This window comes from Papio anubis, chromosome 9 (genome assembly GCF_008728515.1).
Source record: "Papio anubis isolate 15944 chromosome 9, Panubis1.0, whole genome shotgun sequence".
In the NCBI taxonomy this organism is placed as follows: Eukaryota; Metazoa; Chordata; class Mammalia; order Primates; family Cercopithecidae; genus Papio; species Papio anubis.
In genome coordinates, this window is record NC_044984.1 from 104,471,559 (window position 1) to 104,492,235 (window position 20,677).

The following is a 20,677-nucleotide window of genomic DNA, read 5'->3' on the forward strand; positions in this document are numbered from 1 at the left end:
GCTTGAGAAGTTTTCTAATAAAACTAAATTATTAAGTTATTATATAATTATATAAAGTCTTATAATAAAACGAAATTATATATGTGTGACACATGTTGGGAAGCAGAAAAAAAATGTTAATACATTGAGTTTATACAGATGTATGATATTTAGCTACTACTTTTCTACTCATTGGATTACATACTGTGTTTCTTTCACAGTTCAAACGATATGTCAGTAAACTTCGAAGCAAGAGTACAGTTTTCAAAAAGAAACATCAGATAATAGCTGAACTTAAAGCTGAATTCGGTCTTTTGCAGAGGACTGAAGAACTTCTTAAGCAACGTCATGAAAATATTCAACAACAACTGGTAATATGGTATTTTCTTGGGCTACTATAAATACAAATGCCAGGAGATTTATGGGTTACAGCTTTATACTGAGGTCATTGTTTTTACTGGAAAAATCATAAAAGTATTACTTTTCTCTGCTTAATTACAGACATGTCATAAGTTGATTCATTTATTTTTAATGTAGCAGTAAGCACTGGCTTTTGTGTGTGTGCTGACTTTGGGGTTATTAATAGAATAACTTGAATTCCAAGTAGGTTTTTTCTTTTGGTTAGTTAATATGAGTAAAATTATCATACCAAGAGAGTGACTGTAAAATTCTTTTTTATCATGGCCTGCTGGGCAGGAATTTCTAAGCAGCCACTTCCAAGAAGCTTTGGAAAGAAATATCCAGGAAAGTGCTGTGTGGAAGTCTGCTTCCAGGCTTATTCCTTATGTGTTTGTGCCTTGGTTGTCTGAGAAGAGTTAAACCCAAAGTAGTCCAACAGCAAGGTTGTTCTAATTGTAGATGCCAGTTCCTCAGGGTTTTCTTCATTTGGCTTTTATTTTTTCTTTCACCAATGGGGAAACTGTTTCATCTGGGTGCTGGTTTACCAGCTAGCAATAATCTGGTAGAGGTAAGTGCAATTTCAACCTGTTGTGTTTCCTTTTAACTGGCAGTATGAACTGTCTCATGCTGATGAATATTACTTGCTTTTAGGGAACTTAAGGTTGAAAATTTACTGTGAATCAACATGGATTCTAACAGCACTAACTTTAAAACTGATAGTAGTAACTACATTATTGTTTACTTCAAAATATTTTCTAATTTCTATTGTGATTTCTTTGACCTTTTGGTTATGGCTTAAAATCAAACATTTGGGGGATTTTCTAGTTACCTTTCTATTATGAATTTCTAGATTATTTTCATTGTGACCAGAGAGCACACTCTGATTTCAGTCCTGTGAAATTTGTAGTCTTGCATTATGGCCCAGTGTGTGGTCTGTTTTGGTAATTGTTTCATGTGCAATGAAAGGAATGTATATTCTGCAGTTGTTGGGAATAGTATTCTTTTTTTTTTTTTTTTTTTTTTTTTTTTTTTGAGACGGAGTCTTGCTCAGTCACCCAGGCTGGAGTATAATGGTGCGATCTCGGCTCACTGGGACTACAGGTGCCCACCATCACGCCTGGCTAATTTTTCGTATTTTTAGTGGAGATGGGGTTTCATCGTGTTAGCCAGGATGGTCTTGATCTCCTGACCTCGTGATTCGCCCACCTTGGCCTCCCAAAGTGCTGGGATTACAGTCATAAGCCACTGCGCCCGGCCGGGAATAGTATTCTAAGTATGTCAATTCAGTCAGTATGTTAGCCATGATATTCACATCTTCCATATTCCTGTTGATTTTTTGTCTGCCTGTTCCATCAGTTACTGAGATAAGTGTGTTAAAAATCTCTAACTATAATTATTGCTTTGTTGCTTTTTTTAGTTCCATCAGTTTTTGCTTTATATTTTTTTTCTTAAGTTGGGTTCCTAGAAGCAGAGCTCGAGAAGGGAATTCTTTGTGCTAGTGATTTATTGAGGGAGTACCTTCGGAAGGAGGGGAGTGAGGGAAGCAGATGAGGCAACAGAAAAAAGCCAAGCAAGAAAAAGACATGGTCTGAACTGGAGTTGGCTTCATTCTGATCCCATGATCAACTTTGAAACAAGTTGCACTGGAGTTGATTCCACCTTGATGCAAGGGGGCTGGCCTTTTGTACCCCATGGCAGTCAGTCATTTGGCTGTGGTCAGGTATAACCTCTTAGGCGAGACACCTCCCGTGTGGCTGAGGGCACTCTCTGGAGAAGAGTGTAACTATGAGCTATTTAGCAGTCAACACTCATAACAGTTTGCAAATGAGGTCTGAGTTGGGCACCAGCAACATCTACTACAGTTCACCCCTTGCACTAGTAGAATCTACTTGTTTGTTGCATTAAATTTACTCCACCCAGCTATAGCTTCTATAGGATTCTGGTTGATCACAATTTCTAGGAAAACTTATAGGAGAAAGATTAGAGAGACAAATGGAAACTCTCATTACTACATTTGGTTCCAAGGACATAACTGAAATTCAACATCTCCTTCCTTTACTGTCTATTCGAGAGTTCCCTCACCTTAGCTAGCACCTCCTCTGGTTTAGATGACTTACTTGGTGGGATGACCCAGTTCCTCATCCTTGAGAAGTGTGAGACTCTAGTAATCATGCCCTTACCAGGCCATGGTTGCTATACTTCCCCATTTACAGTTAAAACTGGGCATGGGAATACTAAGATATGCCCTAATGGATCATCTGAGTCCTAAATATATTTCTTTCTGTCCCTATTATATAGCAGCATCTATATAGCCTTATGATATCCTGCTTTCTTTGCCTGCTAGTCTATTGACATGAGGAGCCCAAGTGACCAGATGATAGTCAGAACATTAAATGTCAAGGGCCTCTTAACGTGCCTTCTGATGGAAGCATGCCCACTCTGGCAACCAGAACACCTATACCCACAGAGCCTAAAGTTGTCTGGAAGGGAAGCATAATTCCCTAAAGTGGATCAATGGGGATCGTGGTTAGTGGTGACACCTATACTTTCATCTCATGGTTCTGAGACCTATGCTTTCTATTGAGAACATAGCACCATATCATGGGCATTGGTTTAAAGTGTACACCCCATCCTAAAGGTAGAACTCATTTTCATAGGCCATCCAGTTCCAAGCTGGGGCCTTACGTTTAAGACACTGGTCCACTATTCTGTCAGGCCATCAGCTTTCCAGATAGTGTAGTATGTGGTAAAATTACTGAATTATATGGTCATATGAAAGCTATCATACTTCCTTTGCTGTAAAGTGTATCCCTTGGTTTGAGGTGATATTATGTGAGATTCTACATCAGTAGACTGAATGCTCTTAGCCCTTGGATAGTACTGCTGGCTGAAGTACAATGGGCAAGAAAGACAAACCTATACCCAGAATATGGATCAGTCCCATTAAGGATGAAATGTCACCCTTTTCAGGGCAGAAAGAGTCTGATGTTATTAAATTGACACAAAATAGGGGGTTGGTTTCCTCAAGGGATGATTCCATACCCAGAGCTCAGGATTGGTCTCTGTTGCTGGTGGGTCAGACGTTTGATATTGGCAGTAGCTAGATGAGCATGGATGAGAGAGAACCCATGCTGTTTGGCTCATACATAACTTCCATCTCTACCAACAAAGCCATTCTGTTTGTGAGTCCATTGTTTAAGCACTGTGTGGGACAATGTCAGAGGCTCGCTGACATCTGCTGGCCAAATCATCCTTTCCACTTAGTTGTTCAGTGCCTCTTTTGCAGTGGACATTTTCTGGTTTCCATGTAATGAAAAGATCTTTATACTTAGTGCCTACACCCATAGGTTCATCCACATGCCTCTTTCCTGGACCTCCTTGTCCTTGCTGTCTTGCATCTTCCAGGGCCTTGACCGACAAGCTGAGCCATTTGCCACTGCCCAGAGGATACAGGATAATCTGGGGATTCAAGGTTCTCAAGTGGGTCTATCCATGTACCCACATCCCAGACTCAGCACCCTTTTTCTTCTCTTTTCTTCCCTGACTTTGGCATAGAATATTTGCCTAGACTAAGAATTCAACTTTCTCTGGAGTTTTGCCAGTCTTAAAATTAAGTCCTGTGCCTGGTTTTCAGCTCCCTCTGCCCTTTAGCCATGGGAAATGAGGGTTTCTTTAAAGCCCTTAAGGAGGTTCTCTAACTTGATTACTTTGCTTTAAATTACAAATTAATGGATTTGAGCCTGTTATCTCTTCAACCGTCAGTAGAGATTAGTGATAGCCACCCCAATTCCATAGTCCTTATAGTTACTATTTCTCCTCAAATGCCAGAAACATTACACTGTCTAGTACATCTTTGTATCAGTTCAGATCCTCCAAGAAGCAGACATTGAGATGGGATTACATGTACAAGAGATTTATTGAAGGACACACTTAAGAAGGATAAAGGGAAGGGAGCAGGAGGAGGCAGGGAAAGCCTTCAGGCTCTGATCCAGGTCTGACACCTGTGAAAGGAGAGGGCAAAGGAAGGAAGATTGGGTAGAAATAGCCTCAGACTTCAGCACAACTCTGAGAAAGTTTTGGTCAGGTTAATGAAGAGTTCCTGAGCCAGTCACCTATTAGAGGAGTCCCTTGTCAGGCAGGACTGGGCCAACACTAGTACTACTGCCGTGCTCAGTCATTGGCTGAGAGCAGCTCCAGGGAAGCATAGCGTTGGTGCAAACATGGTGATGAACCCAAAGGGGCAGCAGCTATGGATGTCAGTCAGCTCTGTTCCCCTCAGCCAACTCTCTTGAAAGCAATCTGAGCCATAAAATTTTGCTTGCCACTACAATCCCCATCCACCTGTATTCTTCTTCCCCAATTCACCACAAGTGAAAGTCTTATTAGTTGCACTGCTACAACATACCCAGGACTGTCAGTACTCTACCTGCCACAGTGATAGAGTCCTTAGTTCCATTTAGCCAGTGAGTGATTGCACTCTAGTGCTTATGCCAGAGATTACAATATACACCCTTGACTGATTACAGTCTTCACTAATTTTTTTTTTTTTTTTTTTTTTTTTTTGTGACAGAGTCTCTCTCTGTTGCCCAAGCCGGAGTGCAGTGACATGATCTCAGCTCACTGCAACCTCCATCCCCCAGGTTCAAGTGTTTCTCCTGCCTCAGCCTCCCAAGTAGCTGGGACCACAGGAGTGTGCCACCACACCCGGCTATATTTTTGTATTTTTTTTTTTAGTAGAGACAGGGTTTCACCATGTTAGCCAGGATGGTCTCAATCTCCCGACCTTGTGAATCCGCCCACCTCAGCTTCCCAAAGTGCTGGGATTACAGGTGTGAGCCACCACGCCCAGCCAGTCTTCACTAAATTTTTACTTTTGCCGTGTCCTGGGCAATGCAAGAACCTAAAACACTTTAACTTTGTTTACCACCTTCCCATATTTAGTGCTATTGTTGATAATATTTTTTTAATTCTAAGTACAGTTTTCTTGAGAAAGGGTCTTGTTCTGTTGCCCAGGCTGGAATGTAGTGGTACAGTCAGAGCTCACTGCAGCCTCAACCTCCTGGGCTCAAGTGATTCTCCCAAGTACCTGGACTACAGGCATGCACTACCACACCCAGCTAATTTTTGTGTGTATTTTTTTCAGAAATGGGGTCTCACTATGTTGTCCAAGCTGGCCTCAAACTCAGGGGCTCAGGCAATCCTCCTACCTCAGCCTCCCAAAGTGCTAGGATTACAGGTGTGAGCCACTGTGCCTGGGCCTAGATAGAATTTAAATCATACATGATATTATATTCAATATTATTCTAGATTATCTACCTGTTTACTCTTTTCATGGTTCTTCTTTTCTTCCTTCATCTTTCTTCTATTGGTATCTGCCTAATGAGCTCACCTTAAGTATTTCATTTAGTTCAGGTCTGCTGAAATCTCAGTTTTCGTTTTTCTTAAGACACCTGTGTTCTACCTTCATTTTGAAACACATTTTTACTGAATGTAGAATTTTTGGTTGGCAGCTATTTTCTTTCAGCATTTTAAAGATTTTTTTTTTTTTTTTTTTGGAGATGGAGTCTCGCTCTGTTGCCCAGGCTGGAGTGCAGTGGCCGGATCTCAGCTCACTGCAAGCTCCGCCTCCTGGGTTCACAACATTCTCCTGCCTCAGCCTCCAGAGTAGCTGGGACTACAGGCGCCCGCCACCTTGCCCGGCTAGTTTTTTTGTATTTTTTAGTAGAGACGGGGTTTCACCATGTTAGCCAGAATGGTCTCGATCTCCTGACCTCGTGATCCGCCCATCTCGGCCTCCCAAAGTGCTGGGATTACAGGCTTGAGCCACCGCGCCCGGCCAAAGATTTAATTCCATTTTCTTCTGGCTTCCATTATTTATTTCATAACATCAACTGTACATCTTGGTTTTTTTTCAAGGTAGTCTGTTATTCTCTGGTTGTTTTTAAGATCTCTCTGTGTTTGGTTGTTCAGTAGTTTTACTATGACTTTTCTAGGTATGATTTTCTTTTTTATTCACCTGGCTTAGGGTCTGTGAAGCTTCTTGAATATGTGGCTGGATGTCTTTGTTCATTTTTGAAAAGTTCTCAGCCATGTTTATTTATTTATTTACGTCTTTCTTTCTTTCTTTTTCTTTTTTTTTTTTAAAGACAGGGTCTCACTCTGTTCCCCAGGCTGGAGTGCAGTGGTGTGATCTCAGCTCATTGCAGCCTCGACTTCCTGGGCTCAGGCAATTCTCCCACCTTAGCCTCCTAAGCAGCTGGGACCACAGGCCTGAGCCACCATGCCCAGCCTTTGTGTGTGTGTGTGTGTATTTTTGGTAGTTTTTTTAGAGACAGGATTTTGCCATGATGCCCAGGCTGGTCTTGAACTCCTAGGTCCAAATGATCCACCTGCCTCAGCCTCCCAAGGCTGGGGTTACAGGCCACCAGCCTTGGGAGGCTGAGCCACCATGCCCAGCCCAGTATTTCTTCAATTATTACTACAATCTTATTCTGTCCTCTTTCACTTTAACTCCAACTACATGCATATTGGACATTTTCACCATTTTCCATGTATTTATTATGGGCTTAGTGTTTTTCTTTTTCTTTTTTTCATTTTCTATTATTTTTTTCCTCTCTGTGATTCAATCTGTATTTTTTTCTACTGTGCTATTTTCCAGTTGATTAATCTTCTTCTTTTTTGTGTGTCTCATCTGTTATTTAATTCATTTGTTGAATTCTTAATATCAATTATTATATTTCTCAGTTTTAGAATTTCCATATGATTCAATTTTATAGATTGCAGTTATTTGTAACATTCTTCAACTTTTTGTTTATTTTCTTGAATATATTAATCACAGCTATTTTAAAGTTCATGTCTGAAATTTATTTGAGCACCTATTTCTGTTGTCTGTTTTTTGTTTTTGTTTTTTTTTTCGAGACAGAGTCTCACTCTATCACCCAGGCTAGAGTGCAGTGGTGTGATCTTGGCTCACTGCAACCTCTGCCTCCTGGGTTCAAGTGATTCTCCCACCTCAGCCTCCTGAGTAGCTGGGACTACAGGCACCCACCACCACACCCGGCTAATTTTTTTGTATTTTTAGTAGAGACGGAATTTCACCATGTTGGCCAGGCTGGTCGTGAACTCCTGACTTTAAGTGATCTGCCCTTCTCGGCCTCCCAAAGTGATGGGATTACATGCGTGAGCCACTGTTCCTGGCCATGTATTTTTTTCTCTTGATTTTCATTCATTTGGGCCTATTACTTTGCTTACTTAGTAATTTTTTTATTGAATGTTGGGTGTAAAGTGTCGTTAAATTTTAGAAGCTCTGACTATATTTGTTTTTAATTTTTTATTGAATGTTGGGTATAAAGTGTCATTGTTAAATTTTAGAAGCTCTGACTATATTTGTTTTTAATTTTTTATTGAATGTTGGGTATTTCTCCAGTTTTCTCTTAATCCAAAGATACAGTTCTTATACTTGTGGTAGAGACTTTAGGAAGTGGTCCTTACTCCAAGGATGTAGGTCTTACTCCTAGGTTATAGCCCTTCTAAGGAGTAGACCTTCTAGGTTTTCAGTTGATAATGTGAGGCATTTACCAAAGCCGGTGCACCCTGGCAAGTCTTGAATTCCTACCTTTATCTCTCTAGTACTGTGAGACTGCTACAATCTTTGCTCGGCTCTTTAATAACCCATCTGCTGATTCCCACTTGGTTTTTGAGAGTCTTACTCTGCTTGTGCATATCCTAAGATTTGGTAATGCCTAAAGAGGAAACTGTATACAGAATTTGGGGCTAATTCTCTTTAGGTCCCAGTCCCACTGACAGGCCAAAATCTTAACTCTTCTTCCATTCTGCCTTTCCTTGTCTTTCTTTCCTTTTGGTTCTTTCATTCTCTTCTGCACTCTCTTCAATACAGTTTTCACACTTACCATTCCACTGAAATATCTTTTGTCAGGCCGTGCACGGTGGCTCACACCTGTAATCCCAGCACTTTGGGAAGCCAAGGTGGGTGGATCACGAGGTCAGGAACCCGGGAGTCGGAGGTTGCAGTGAGCCAAGATCACGCCACTGCACTCCACCCTGGGTGACAGAGTGAGACTCTGTCTCAAAAAAAAAAAAAAAAAAAAAGGCCAGGTACGGTGGCTCACGCCTATAATCCTAGCACTTTGGGAGGCCAAGGCGGGCAGATTACGAGATCAGGAGATCGAGACCATCCTGGCTAACACAGTGAAACCCCGTATCTACTAAAGAATACAAAAAATTAGCCAGGCGTAGCGGCAAGTGCCTATAGTCCAGCAACTCGGCAGGCTGAGGCAGGAGAATGGCGTGAACTCAGGAGGCGGAGGTGGCAGTGAGCTGAGATTGCACCATTGCACTCCAGCCTGGGCAACAGAGCGAGACTCCATCTCAAAAAAAAAAAAAAAAAAAAGTCTTTTGTCAGGTCACTAATACCTTCACATTGCCAAATCCAATGATTAATTATTAGTCCTTTTCTTACTTGACCTAGTAGCAGCATTTAGCATAGTTGATCACTCCACCTTCCTGTAAAACAACTTCTTCTGTCTTCTAAGACACTACACTTCCCTGGTTTTTCTTCCAAACTAACACTCCTATTCCTATTCCGTTGCTGATTTCTTATCATTTCTTTAAAGTTTAAATGTTAGGGTTCCCTAGGTGTAGCCCTTGGATCTCCTTTCTATCTTTACTTCCTTGGTGATCTTATCCTGTCTCATGGTTGTAAAGGCCCCCTCTTATATTGTGACAACTCACCAATTTATATCTCCAGCCTAGATTTCTCCTCTAATTCCAGTCTGTTGGTTTTTTTTGTTTTTTTGGTTTTTTGGTTTTTTGAGACGGAGTCTCACTCTGTTGCCCAGGCCGGAGTGCAGTGGTGCAATCTCGGCTCACTACAACCTCCTCCTCCCGGGTTCAAGTGATTCTCTTGCCTCAGCCTCCCAAGTAGCTGGGATTACAGGTGCCCACCACCACATCCGGCTAATTTTTATATTTTTAGTAGAGACAAGATTTTGCCATGTTGGCGAGTCTGGTCTCAAACTCCTGATCTTAGGGGATCCGCCTGCCTCAGCCTCCCAAAGTGGTGGGATTACAGGTGTGAGCCACCAGGCCTGGCCTAATTCCAGTCTTACACATATAGCATCTTGACCTCTCCATTTTGATACCTAATATATATTTCAAATTTTTAACATGTCCAAAAATAAACTTCTGATCTGCACCACCTCCTCAAACTAGTCCCCATTCTTCTTCATCTCAACAAATGGAAGCTTCATCCTGTTAGTCTCTCAAGTCAGAAACCTTGAACTCATTCTTTATCCCTTACTTTTGTTCACATCCCTACATCTAATTTTCATATTATCTTGTTGGATGTGCCTTCAAAAGAACCATTTCTCATTACTTCTGTCACCACCACCCTGATTCATGCTACCATTTTCTCTAACTTGAACTATTGAGACGGTCTTCTAATTGTTCTCCCTGCTCCTACCTAGCCTGATCTCAGCATGGGTGTTAAAGTGATCATTTTTAAATTGCCCTAACTCTGAACCTTTCAACAGCCTCCCATCTCATTTTAAATAAAACAAAGCTGTTTCATCGGCTTAAAAATAAGATAACAATGTAACTTATTATCTAAACTAGGATACTTTTTAGGGAGTGCAAGGGACAGTAGATATACACTGAGACCTAGCAAACCAGCTGAGCAACATGTAACCCCTCCTTTATCCCCACCTTATTCTCACTGCACCTCCTTACTGTTTCTTGAACTGGCCAAGTTTGCTCCCAGCTTTTGCACTTGCTGATTCCCTCACTTCCTACAGGGCTTTGCTCAGATGTCATCTTCTCGGGATCATCTTCTCTAACCACCTTGTGGTTATACTATATTTATTTATTTACTTATTTACATATTGCTTATTTATTCCCACCAGTAGTAAGCTCTGTGAGGGAAGGGATCTTTTTTTCCTGTTCTATTTGCTGCTGTATACCTGGTGCCTAGAACTGTGCTTGGCACATTTAAATATATAATAAATATTGGATGAGTGAACAAATGCAAGTACAGCTAATCATTTGAGAATTCATTCTTTCATCAAATGTTTATTGAATGTATCCTATGTTTTAGGTTATGTGCTAAGTACATAACATTATTATAAAGTCTACAATTAGAAATACTTCCTATGTACCTGAAGATACCATAGGTTTATAATATATAAAGGCTTGTAATTGAATGAACTAATAATTGAAGTCCACGAAGATTGTCCTTTAGGATTCTAAACTAATTCTATTTACAATTTTTTGTTATGTATGAAATTTGTATATTTCTTATGGGAGCCAGCAAGGTTTTGACACGTTTTGTGGCCTTTTTATTTTTCACTTATAGCAAACTATGGAGGAGAAAAAGGGTATATCCGGATATAGTTACACCCAGGAAGAGCTAGAAAGAGTATCTGCACTGAAGAGTGAAGTTGATGAAATGAAAGGACGAACATTGGATGATATGTCTGAAATGGTGATGATACTTTTATTTAAATTTTCTTTTATTGTGTAGCTAGAAGGCAGGTGTTTTGTTTTTATTTTCAGTGAAACATTCACCTGTTAATTTCTGCACATTATATTCTTTCATCTTTTTTTTTTTTTTTTTTCAGAGTCTTGCTCTATTGCCCAGGCTAGAGTGCAGTGGCATGACTTTGGCTCACTGCAACATCTGCCTCTGGGTTTCGAGTGATTCTCATGCCTCAGCCTCCTGAGTAGCTGAGACTACAGGTGTGTGCCACCATGCCCGGCTAATTTTTGTATTTTTAGTAGAGACAGGTTTCACCATGTTGGCCAGGCTGGTCTCAAACTCCCGATCTTAGGTGCTCCACCTGCCTCAGCCTCCCAGAGTGCTGGGATTACAGGCATGAGCCACTGCACCTGGCCTTATCTGTCTTTATCAATCTCTTTTAAATTTTTTTCATTCTAGTAAGGTTGTTTAAATTCTAATTGTTTATGCATTTTCTGTTTTTTTAATGTGCAAAAGTTATATAACATTAAATAAATATTTAAGAAGAAAAATAAGTTTTCCCAGATCATACCACCCTAATAGAATTATTTAATTGTTGTGTATGTTCTTAGAATCTTTTCATTTTCAGGACTGGTATTTAATCAGGATGTACTAGTACACTTTCACCAGGCATTAAAATGTTGAAATCTTATATTACTTGTTGGTAAATAGCTGCCCCAAACCCTCAGAGTACCCCCCTCCAGTTGCCTTGCCCACATTGGCCATTCCCCCAGAACCCTCTGGATCTCATCACAATCTAACTCCTAAAAGGTTAGCATGTAAGACCCTGTATAGGCTGGGCGCGGTGGCTCACACTTGTAACCCCAGCACTTTGGGAGGCTGAGGTGGGCTGATCACTTGAGGTCAGGAGTTCAAGACCAGCCTGGCCAACATGGTGAAACCCTGTCCCTACTAAAAATACAAACATTAGCTGGGCATGGTGTCGCATGCCTGCAGTTCCAGCTGCTCAGGAGGCTGAGGCATGAGAATCACTTTAACCTGGGAAGCAGAGGTTGCAGTGAGCCAAGATCACGCCATTGTACTTCAGCCTGAGCAACCAAGCAAGACTCTGTCTCAAAAAAGAATAGAACCTGTTCATCTCTCTGACTGGTGTCCATTCTGATGGATCATTACTTATGCTATTTGGACTATACTGTAGTGTTTTGAATGTCACTCCATCTATATTTGTGTATATTTTTATGCCTACATAAATAATACATCATGATTAGAGTTGTATAAGGCAATTTTATAATTTATTTTATTTATTCAATGTTTGATTATGAAGATTTTCCCCTAATGGTTTACAGTCTTGAGAATTGACATTTTGAATGATTAAATAGTCTAGTATTCCACCTTGCTGAGGAATCGGGATTTTCTAAAGCACTTCTCTGTTGTTTGGAACTGACATAATTTATAGTTTTTTACTCATATTTAACACTGAAATTAATATCTTTATGTATGTAGTATTTTTCTTCTTTTGAATTCTTTTTTAGATGTTACATTTTTTGTTTAAAAAACAGGTGAAAAAACTGAATTCACTGGTATCTGAAAAGAAGTCAGCTCTTGCCTCAGTTATAAAAGAGCTACGACAGTTGCGTCAAAAATGTCAAGTAAGTGAATTTGACTTTATGATACTTTTAGTATTCTATCTTATTCACATGTGCTAGTTAGAACCCTGAATATTTTACTTGGGTAATACGGAAAACAAATTATCATTATTATCTTATTGATACGATTCTTCAAAAGAGAATTACAACATGACATATAGGCCAGTTGTGTTGGCTTATGCCTGTAATCCCAGCACTTTGGGAGGCTGAGACAGGAGGATGATCACTTGAGCCTGGGAATTCGAGACCAGCCTGGCTAACAGCAAGACCCTGTCTCTACAAAAAATAAAAAAATTAGCTGAGCTTGGTGGCATGTACCTGTAGCCCCAGATTCTCGGGAGGCTGAGGTGGGAGGATTGCTTGAACCCAGCAGGTCAAGATTGCAGTAAGCCATGATCGTGCCATTGTACTCCAGCTTGGGTGATAGAGTGAGACCCTGTCTCCCACCCCTCCCCAAAAAAATGACCTACAAAGGTTTTTGTTTAATTTATGCTGCTTATTTAGCCATAAATTATTGGAGGCAGGGGAGAAGGAGAAAAAGCAGTTTAAGCTGAAATCCTCAAATTCAGCCAGAGGAGATTTTTTTCTTTAAATCACATGGGTGTTACAGCTATAAATATGAAGTCATACTCTTCTGTGTCCAGGTAAAAGCTCAGAGTCTGCCCACGAGTGGTAACAAGTTAACTTTAGGTTAATGAACGTGCACTGCGAGGAGGCATCGTGCACAGCAAACTATGATAGATTATGAGAAGTGATCAAATACCATTACTTGGAAACTAGTTCTAACCACTGCTTTAAACATAAATTGTCAGAAGGTGAATGCCCTCTACAAATTCAGATCAGGTGGCCTCCACCATTTGACATTCACTGTTCTCTATTTTTAATACTATTTATTTTTTTAACTTGTTTAACTATATTTAATACTTGAAACTACAAAAATACATTATGACACTTTTAAAGAGCAGGAATACTTAAAAATACGTAACTTACTTTAATGGACAACCCTCAACTATTAGGAAATTTTATAGGGAAGTGTGAGTATATTTCCTTTGTATGGTACTTGCATTTTTTTCTAAATTTGAATATTAACAGCTGTTTGAATATTAGAGCATCACCACTGGATTAGTCTGTTCTCGCATTACTGTAAAGAAATACCTGAGACTGAGTAATTTCTAAAGAAAAAAGGCTTAATTGGCTCATGATCTACAGGCTATACAGGAAGCATGATGCAGGCATCTACTCACCCTCTAGGGAGGCCTCAGGAAGCTTACAATCATGGCAGAAGGCAAAGAGGGAGCAGGCATATCACACAGCTAGAGCGGCAAGGAGGTGGGGGGAGGGGCCTCACACTTTTAAACAGTGAGATCTTATGAGAACTCACTATCATGAAAACAGCACCAAGAGAATGGGGCTAAACCATTCATGAGAATTTCACCCGCACAATCCAGTCAGCTCCCATCAGGCCCCACCTCCAACATTGGAGGTAGCAGTTTGACATGAGATTTGGGCAGGGACAGAGATCCAAACCATATCAACAATGAAAGATGTCTAACTTAAATTTATCTAAATCTTTTATAGTCATCTAGAATTAGAATAGCATTTTGAAAAGTTGTATGTTTATTTTCTTAGGAGCAGTTCTAGAAATTATATGTAATTAAATGGAATAATTATGTATAATTGCTAATATGTAGGAAAAAACTGAAATATTCATATTTTATTTTATTCATTTAATTTTTTTAAGTAGAGACGGAGTCTACTGTTGCCTAGGCTGGTCTCGAACTCCTGGGCTCAAGCAGTCCTCCCACCTCAGGCTTCCAAAATGCTGGGATTATAGGCATGAGCCACCACACCCAGCCTGTTTATATTTTTGAGTATGCAATCTGATAATTTTTAGTTTCCATGAAATAACTATTGTTTATTACTTTTTCATATAAAAGTAAAATCATGTTCTTAGCAATAATTAAAACTATACAGAGTTATTTAAGGAAAAGAATAAAAATCATTTCTTTCAGCATCCCCAGCACATGACTTAACAGCTCCATATGTATTTTCCAGAAATTTTCTGAGAATTAATGAACAGATAATTATTTAGTAACTACCTTAAATTTGTTCTCCACGCTTTTGTTCTACTTTCTAAAAACAAAAGCTTTTTTCAGGAGGTGGGAGGACTGAAATCAACCTTGACTGATACCAAGATCAAAATATCTGCTTTCTTTTTTTTAACATTTGGTTGCTGTACTTTTTTTACCCACCTTATACTTTCCACTTTTAAAAAAAGTATTTTGTTTCTGGTATGTCTCTTGAATAGATCTTGAGTTAGGTTTTGCTATGTCATGTCATCTGAAAGGTTTATTTTAATAGGTAAATTTATATGTTAATATGCAAATACATTTGGTTTGGGTGGCATTACTTTATGCTTGGCTTTCAATTTTAAAGCCTACAAAAAATCTTCTCCTCCTTTTTCCCCTCCTCATTCATCCCCCGACTTCTCTCCCTCATGTGTATGTTCTGGCTTATGGTTTTAGTTTTAGCCTTTTAACTCTACTATTCATTATTTATTTCTTTAGATGGCATCTATTAATCCCCACTGTGAGAAGTCATGAAATTGGTATATTTCTTGTTCCTCCTCCCTCCCTTGCCTCTCCTCTAACACCTGATTTTAGTAGATTGTATTGTCTTAGTGTTTGCCGTTATACCTTGAATATGCTTATACTATGACTTGTTAGCTTTAAATGATATTCTTTGACATTCCCCCACCCACCCCTAGCAATTAAAAAAATGAGGAAACCAGCTTACTTATTCTACCTTCCACCTTCTTTTCCCCTTCTTCTTCCTGAAGGCTTTGTTGTATCATTTCTAACTTGTCACTGCATATAACATTTACATTCTCTTCTATTACCCTACTACTTACTTTGGTTTTCAGCTCTAGACCTGTAATTATTAGATCCAGTGCTCATTACCAATCCACTGACTGCCCCTTGTCTCACTTCTCTTTTGATTGCCTGGAACTTGTCCTCTAGTTAAGTCCTCAAAAAAGACTCATAAGAACAATATTCCCTGATGAGTTCTTGCATGTTCTAGTTTATTGCCTAAACATTTCAACAGCCATTTGACTATTAGATCATGCTTTCTTTCCTTGAGGATTTTTTTAAGTGTAGCTCCATAGTCTTCTAGGGTTAAATGTAGCTATGGAGAGATCCGAGGCCTACCTAATTTTTTTGGGAACTTGATCTTGAAAAGAATGTCTATTTTCCAGTTGTTGAGTACAGGGTTCTCCATGTGTTCATCAGATCAGGCTTATAAAAGTGTGTTCTAAACTTCCTAGTGAATGAGTAAAATGTTTCACTGAAACTTTTTCAGATGAAAAGAGTTGTGTAGGTGGATGCTGGTAATGGTTGCCTAACATTATGAATGTGCTTAATGCCAACTGAATTGTACAGTTAAAAAATGGTTAAAATGGCAAATTTTGTTATGTGTATTTTATTACACCAAAAAACAAAACAGACTGGGTGTGGTGGCTCATGCCTGTAATCCCAGCACTTTGGGAGGCCAAGGCGGGTGGATCACTTGAGGTCAGGAGTTCGAGACCAGCCTGGCCAACATGGTGAAACTCTGTCTCTACCAAAAAATACAAAAATTAGCCAGCCATGGTGGCACATATCTGTAGTCCCAGCTACTCAGGAGGCTGAGGTGGCAGAATCACTTGAACCTGGAAGGCAGAGGTTGCAGTGAGCTGAGATTATGCCACTGCGCTCCATCCTGGGTGACAGAGTGAGACTCCATCTCAAAAAAAGAGAAAACAAACAAACAAAATCTTCCCGGTTAAAAAACGAAAACCAGCCCAGAGTAATGGCACATGCTTATAGTCCTAGCTACTCAGGGGCCAAGGCAGGAGGATGACTTGAGCCTAGGAGTTCAAGACCAGCCTGGACAACATAGTGAAACCCTGTCTTTAAACAAAGAAAGAAGAAAAAAAAAACTTCCTGTTGAATTTTATGTTCTGTCTTTATTTTTAAACTTTATTCCTTATTATGGTACATAACGGTTTTTGCCTCAGAGTATTATTTTGTCTACTATTAAAGCGTATATGCCAGCTTTCTTATGATTAGTATCGCTTCTTATTTCTGTTTGCTTTCAGCTTCCTATGTCCTTATTTTTGTCTTATGTATGTCTCATAAATAGCATGTAGGGCCAGGCAGCAGTTGCTCATGCCTGTAATCCTAGCACTTTGGGAGGCTGAGGTAGGAGACTCTTGAGCCCAGAATTTCAATACCAGCCTGGGCAACATAGTGAGACTCCAGCTCTACAAAAAGTAGAAAAATTAGCTGAGAATGGGAGCACACACCTATAGTCTTAGCTACTTAGGAGGCTGAAGCAGAAGGATAACTTGAGCCCAGGAGTTCAAGGTTGAAGTGAGACATGATAGCACCACTGCATCCAGCCTGGGTGACAGAGTAAGACCTGCACTCTAGGTAGATAGGTAGGTAGGTGGGTGGGTAGATAAGTAGATAGATAGATAGGTAGGTAGGTAGGTAGGTAGGTAGATAGATAGATAGATAGATAGATAGGTGTATTTTGTGTGGGTGTAGTTTCTTACATCCAGTTTGAGAATCTGTCTTTCAACTGGCAAGTTTAATCCCATTTATGTTTACTCTAATTTTTGAAGCATTTGAATTTTTTTCTATTTTGTACATCCTATTATTTAGTGTGTTTTCTCTTGCCTTTTTTTTTTTTTTTTTACCATCCATTATACCAATTCTGTTTTCTTTTCTCTTTTTTTCCTTTCTTTATCTTTGATTCTCATATGATTTACTGTTAGGTTTTTATCATATATATATATATATTTCTCACTTAACAAAGTCTAAAATTGTTAACATCTCCACAGTACAGGAACCTTAGAATAATTTGACACCCTCTTCTACCTTACGTGTTTTGTTATCCTCTGGCATTTTATTTATTTGTTTGTTTTATTTATTTATTTATTGAGACGGAGTTTCGCTCTTGTTGCCGAGGCTGGAGTGCAATGGCACAACCTCAGCTCACCGCAACTTCCGCCTCCCGGGTTCAAGCGATTCTCCTGCCTCAGCCTCCCAAGTACCTGGGATTACAGGTGTGCACCACCACATCTGGCTAATTTTGTATTTTTAGTAGAGACGGGGTTTCTCCATGTTGGGCAGGCTGGTCTTGAACTCCTGACCTCAGGTGATCCGCCGGCCTTGGCCTCCCAAAGTACTGGGATTACAGGTATAAGCCACCGCACCCAGCCCTTACTTCTTTATTTGTACATCTCTGAAAGTAGTTGTCATGGTGGTTGTTAGCATTATAATAACAACTTTATATAATCATTTCCTGTTTAGATTTACCTATATATTTAGAAGTTTTCACCATCACTGCTTGTATTTTACTCCTTATTTCTGGATTCAGTTTTCTTTTTCCTGAAATACAATTTCCTTGTTTTGTGTGTGTGCGTATGTGTGTGTTTAGTGTTCTCAGTAAAGAATCATTACAATAAGTAAACCATCTTTTTTTTTCCTTCTTAAATAATGGTGTGGTCAGAAAAAAAATATTTTCATGCTTTCTTTTATTTTATTGAAGGGTCGGCTATCAGTTTATCATTTATTTTTAGGTAATATCTTCCCTATAACTGGTTTTCATATTTTTATCTTTTTCTTTGGTGTTGTCCAAATTTCACTACCATGTTTTAAGTGTATATTGAATTTTATTTACTTTTGTGAATTTGTGTTTTGTGTCTTCCATGAATTCTGGAAAAAGTCTACATAATACCTTCAGATATTTTCTCTCCCATTTTTTGTGGTCTATTTTCCAACTACTTATATTAGAGGTATGTTAGAGATATTTATTCTGTCCCCTGTTACTTAATCTCACTTTCATATTTTTGTCTGTGTTGAATTCTAGATAATTTCTTCAGCTCTGTGTTTTAGTTCATTCTTTTATTTCCTCAGTGGCATCTAATATTATGTTTATTCCATCCATTTAATTTTTAATTTTAATGACTGTCTTTTTCATTTTTATTTTTTCTCACTTTTTCTTTTTTAGACAGTCTCACTCTGTAGCTCAGGCTGGAGTGCAGTGTTATAATCTCAGCTCACTGCAACCTCCGTGTCCCAGGTTCAAGCTATTCTTCTGCCACAGCTTCCTGAGTAGCTGGGACTACAGGCATGCGCACCACGCCTGGCTAATTTTTGTATTTTTTGTAGAGACATGGTTTCAGCATGTTGGCCAGGATGGTCTCAAACTCCTGACCTTAAGTGATCTGGCCACCTCGGCCTCCCAAAGTGCTGGGATTATAGGCATGAGCCACTGAACCTGGCCTCACTGTTTGTAGTCTTTTGATTTCAGTTCCTCCTTTATAGTTTTTATTATTTTAAATATACTTATTTAGTTGGCTTATTTCTAGTATCCAAAGTTCCTTTAGGCATAGTCCTGTTATTTATATCTTCTGTTTCTCACTCCTGATGAATTGATTTTTCCCTTACATGTTTTATACTTTGGGACTGTGAGCTTTCATTAATAGAGTTTGTCTCTTGAATCCTGGCGTCCAGGATGGAGGGTGTGTCCCTCTACAGTGGTTTTGCAGTGTTTTAGAAATATCACAAACTTGTATTTTAGAAATATCACAAACTTGGAGCTAATATTGAGTTAATTTCTCAGCTTGGAAGTTCTTAGATCATGTAGATAGGGTAAATTCAAATTCCAGAGCTGCCTGAGGACAGCTGTGATCACTATCACAGCTGCATAGTGATCAATTTGACCATAAGACTTGTGACCAAAAAAAGATTTTATCAACTATAGCACCTCCATCTCATTGAGAGGCAAGCAGCTACCTAAGTACGTAGGCTCTGCGGCCCCTTTTCCCATTTTGGATGTGACTTTCACCCTTGAGAGCCTTGGGTGTCTGTAGGTCACTTTGATACGTAGAAGCCACATCCCCTTTCTCCCAGCAATCTTTTATTCTGTACTAGTGACCCCAACCCAGATGCAGTCCCACACAACAAAGGCAGCATACACATTACTCATCTGTGCTAACTATCCTGTTTCTAAGGAAACGGTGCAGCAGGAAACCATGCAAGGTCATTCTCAGGATGGTGTTAACCCTTTACTCACAGTTTCGCAGGTTGAAAACAACAAGATTTACTATGGGGTCCTCAGTTCTAACTTCCCACTCTGCACAGACCTAAGGCTTTGCATCTGCTCTGCCTGAACATTAAAATCACTATGTTACCAAGACTGCCATTACCAATTCCTTTCACCAAGGATAGCCATAATATTACCCTTTCTTTTTGGTCCTGTTAATTTCTTTTCTTTCTTTGAGAGTTCAGTTCAGCTCAGGATTTGAAAGGATGTTGCTTTCTTACCAAGCATTTGTAGATGCAGCCATGCATCACTTAATGATGAGGATGCATTCTAAGAAATGCATAATTGAGTGATTTCATCATTGTGCAAACACCATAGAGTGTACTTACACAAACCTAGATGGTATAGCCTACTCACATCTAGGCTATATGGTAGATAGCCTTTTGCTCCTAGGCTACAAACCTGTACAGCATGTGACTATACTGAATACTGTAGGAAATTATTACACAATGGTAAGTATTTGTGTATCTACACCCATCTAAACGTAGAAAAGGTACAGTAAAATTATAGTATAAAAGATTTAAAATGGTATGCCTTTATAGGGAACTTACCATGAATGGAGCTTGCAGGACTGGAAGTTTCTCTGGTTGAGTCAATGAGTGAGTGGTAAGTGAATGTGAAGGCCTAGGACATTACTGTACACTATGATAGACTTTAGAAACACTGTACACTTAGGCTACTCTAAATTTATGTAAAATTAAAAAAAAACAAAAACCTTAGCTTACTGTAGCTTTCTTGGCCAGGGGCAGTGGCTCACGCTTGTAATCCCAACACTTTGGGAGGCTGAGGAAGGCGGATGATGAGGTGAAGAGTTCCAAACCAGCCTGGCCAACATAGCGAAACCCCGTCTCTACTAAAAACACAAAAAAATTAGCTGAGTGCGGTGGCACACGCCTGTAATCCCAGGTACTTGGGAGGCTGAGGCAGGATAATTGCTTGAACCTGGGAGGCGGAGGTTGCGGTGAGCTGAGATTGCGCCTCTGCGCTCCAGCCTGGGCGACAGAGC

At 39.6% G+C, this 20,677-nt stretch overlaps 1 protein-coding gene across 19 annotated transcripts in view; it reads left to right on the forward strand.

Moving 5' to 3' along the window:
• The window catches only part of IFT81 (intraflagellar transport 81), a 155,249-nt gene that overhangs the window by 53,222 nt on the left and 81,350 nt on the right, over positions 1-20,677 (forward strand). For all 19 annotated transcript variants that reach the window (XR_004176199.1, XR_002515846.2, XR_004176197.1 and 16 more), the window contains 3 exons: positions 201-350; positions 10,748-10,876; positions 12,430-12,519. Coding sequence is in view for 15 of the 19 variants with exons in the window: in XM_021922908.2 (XP_021778600.1) it covers positions 201-350; positions 10,748-10,876; positions 12,430-12,519 (369 nt within the window). In the remaining 4 variants the exon portion in view is untranslated. The remainder of the gene's footprint in view (positions 1-200; positions 351-10,747; positions 10,877-12,429; positions 12,520-20,677) is intronic.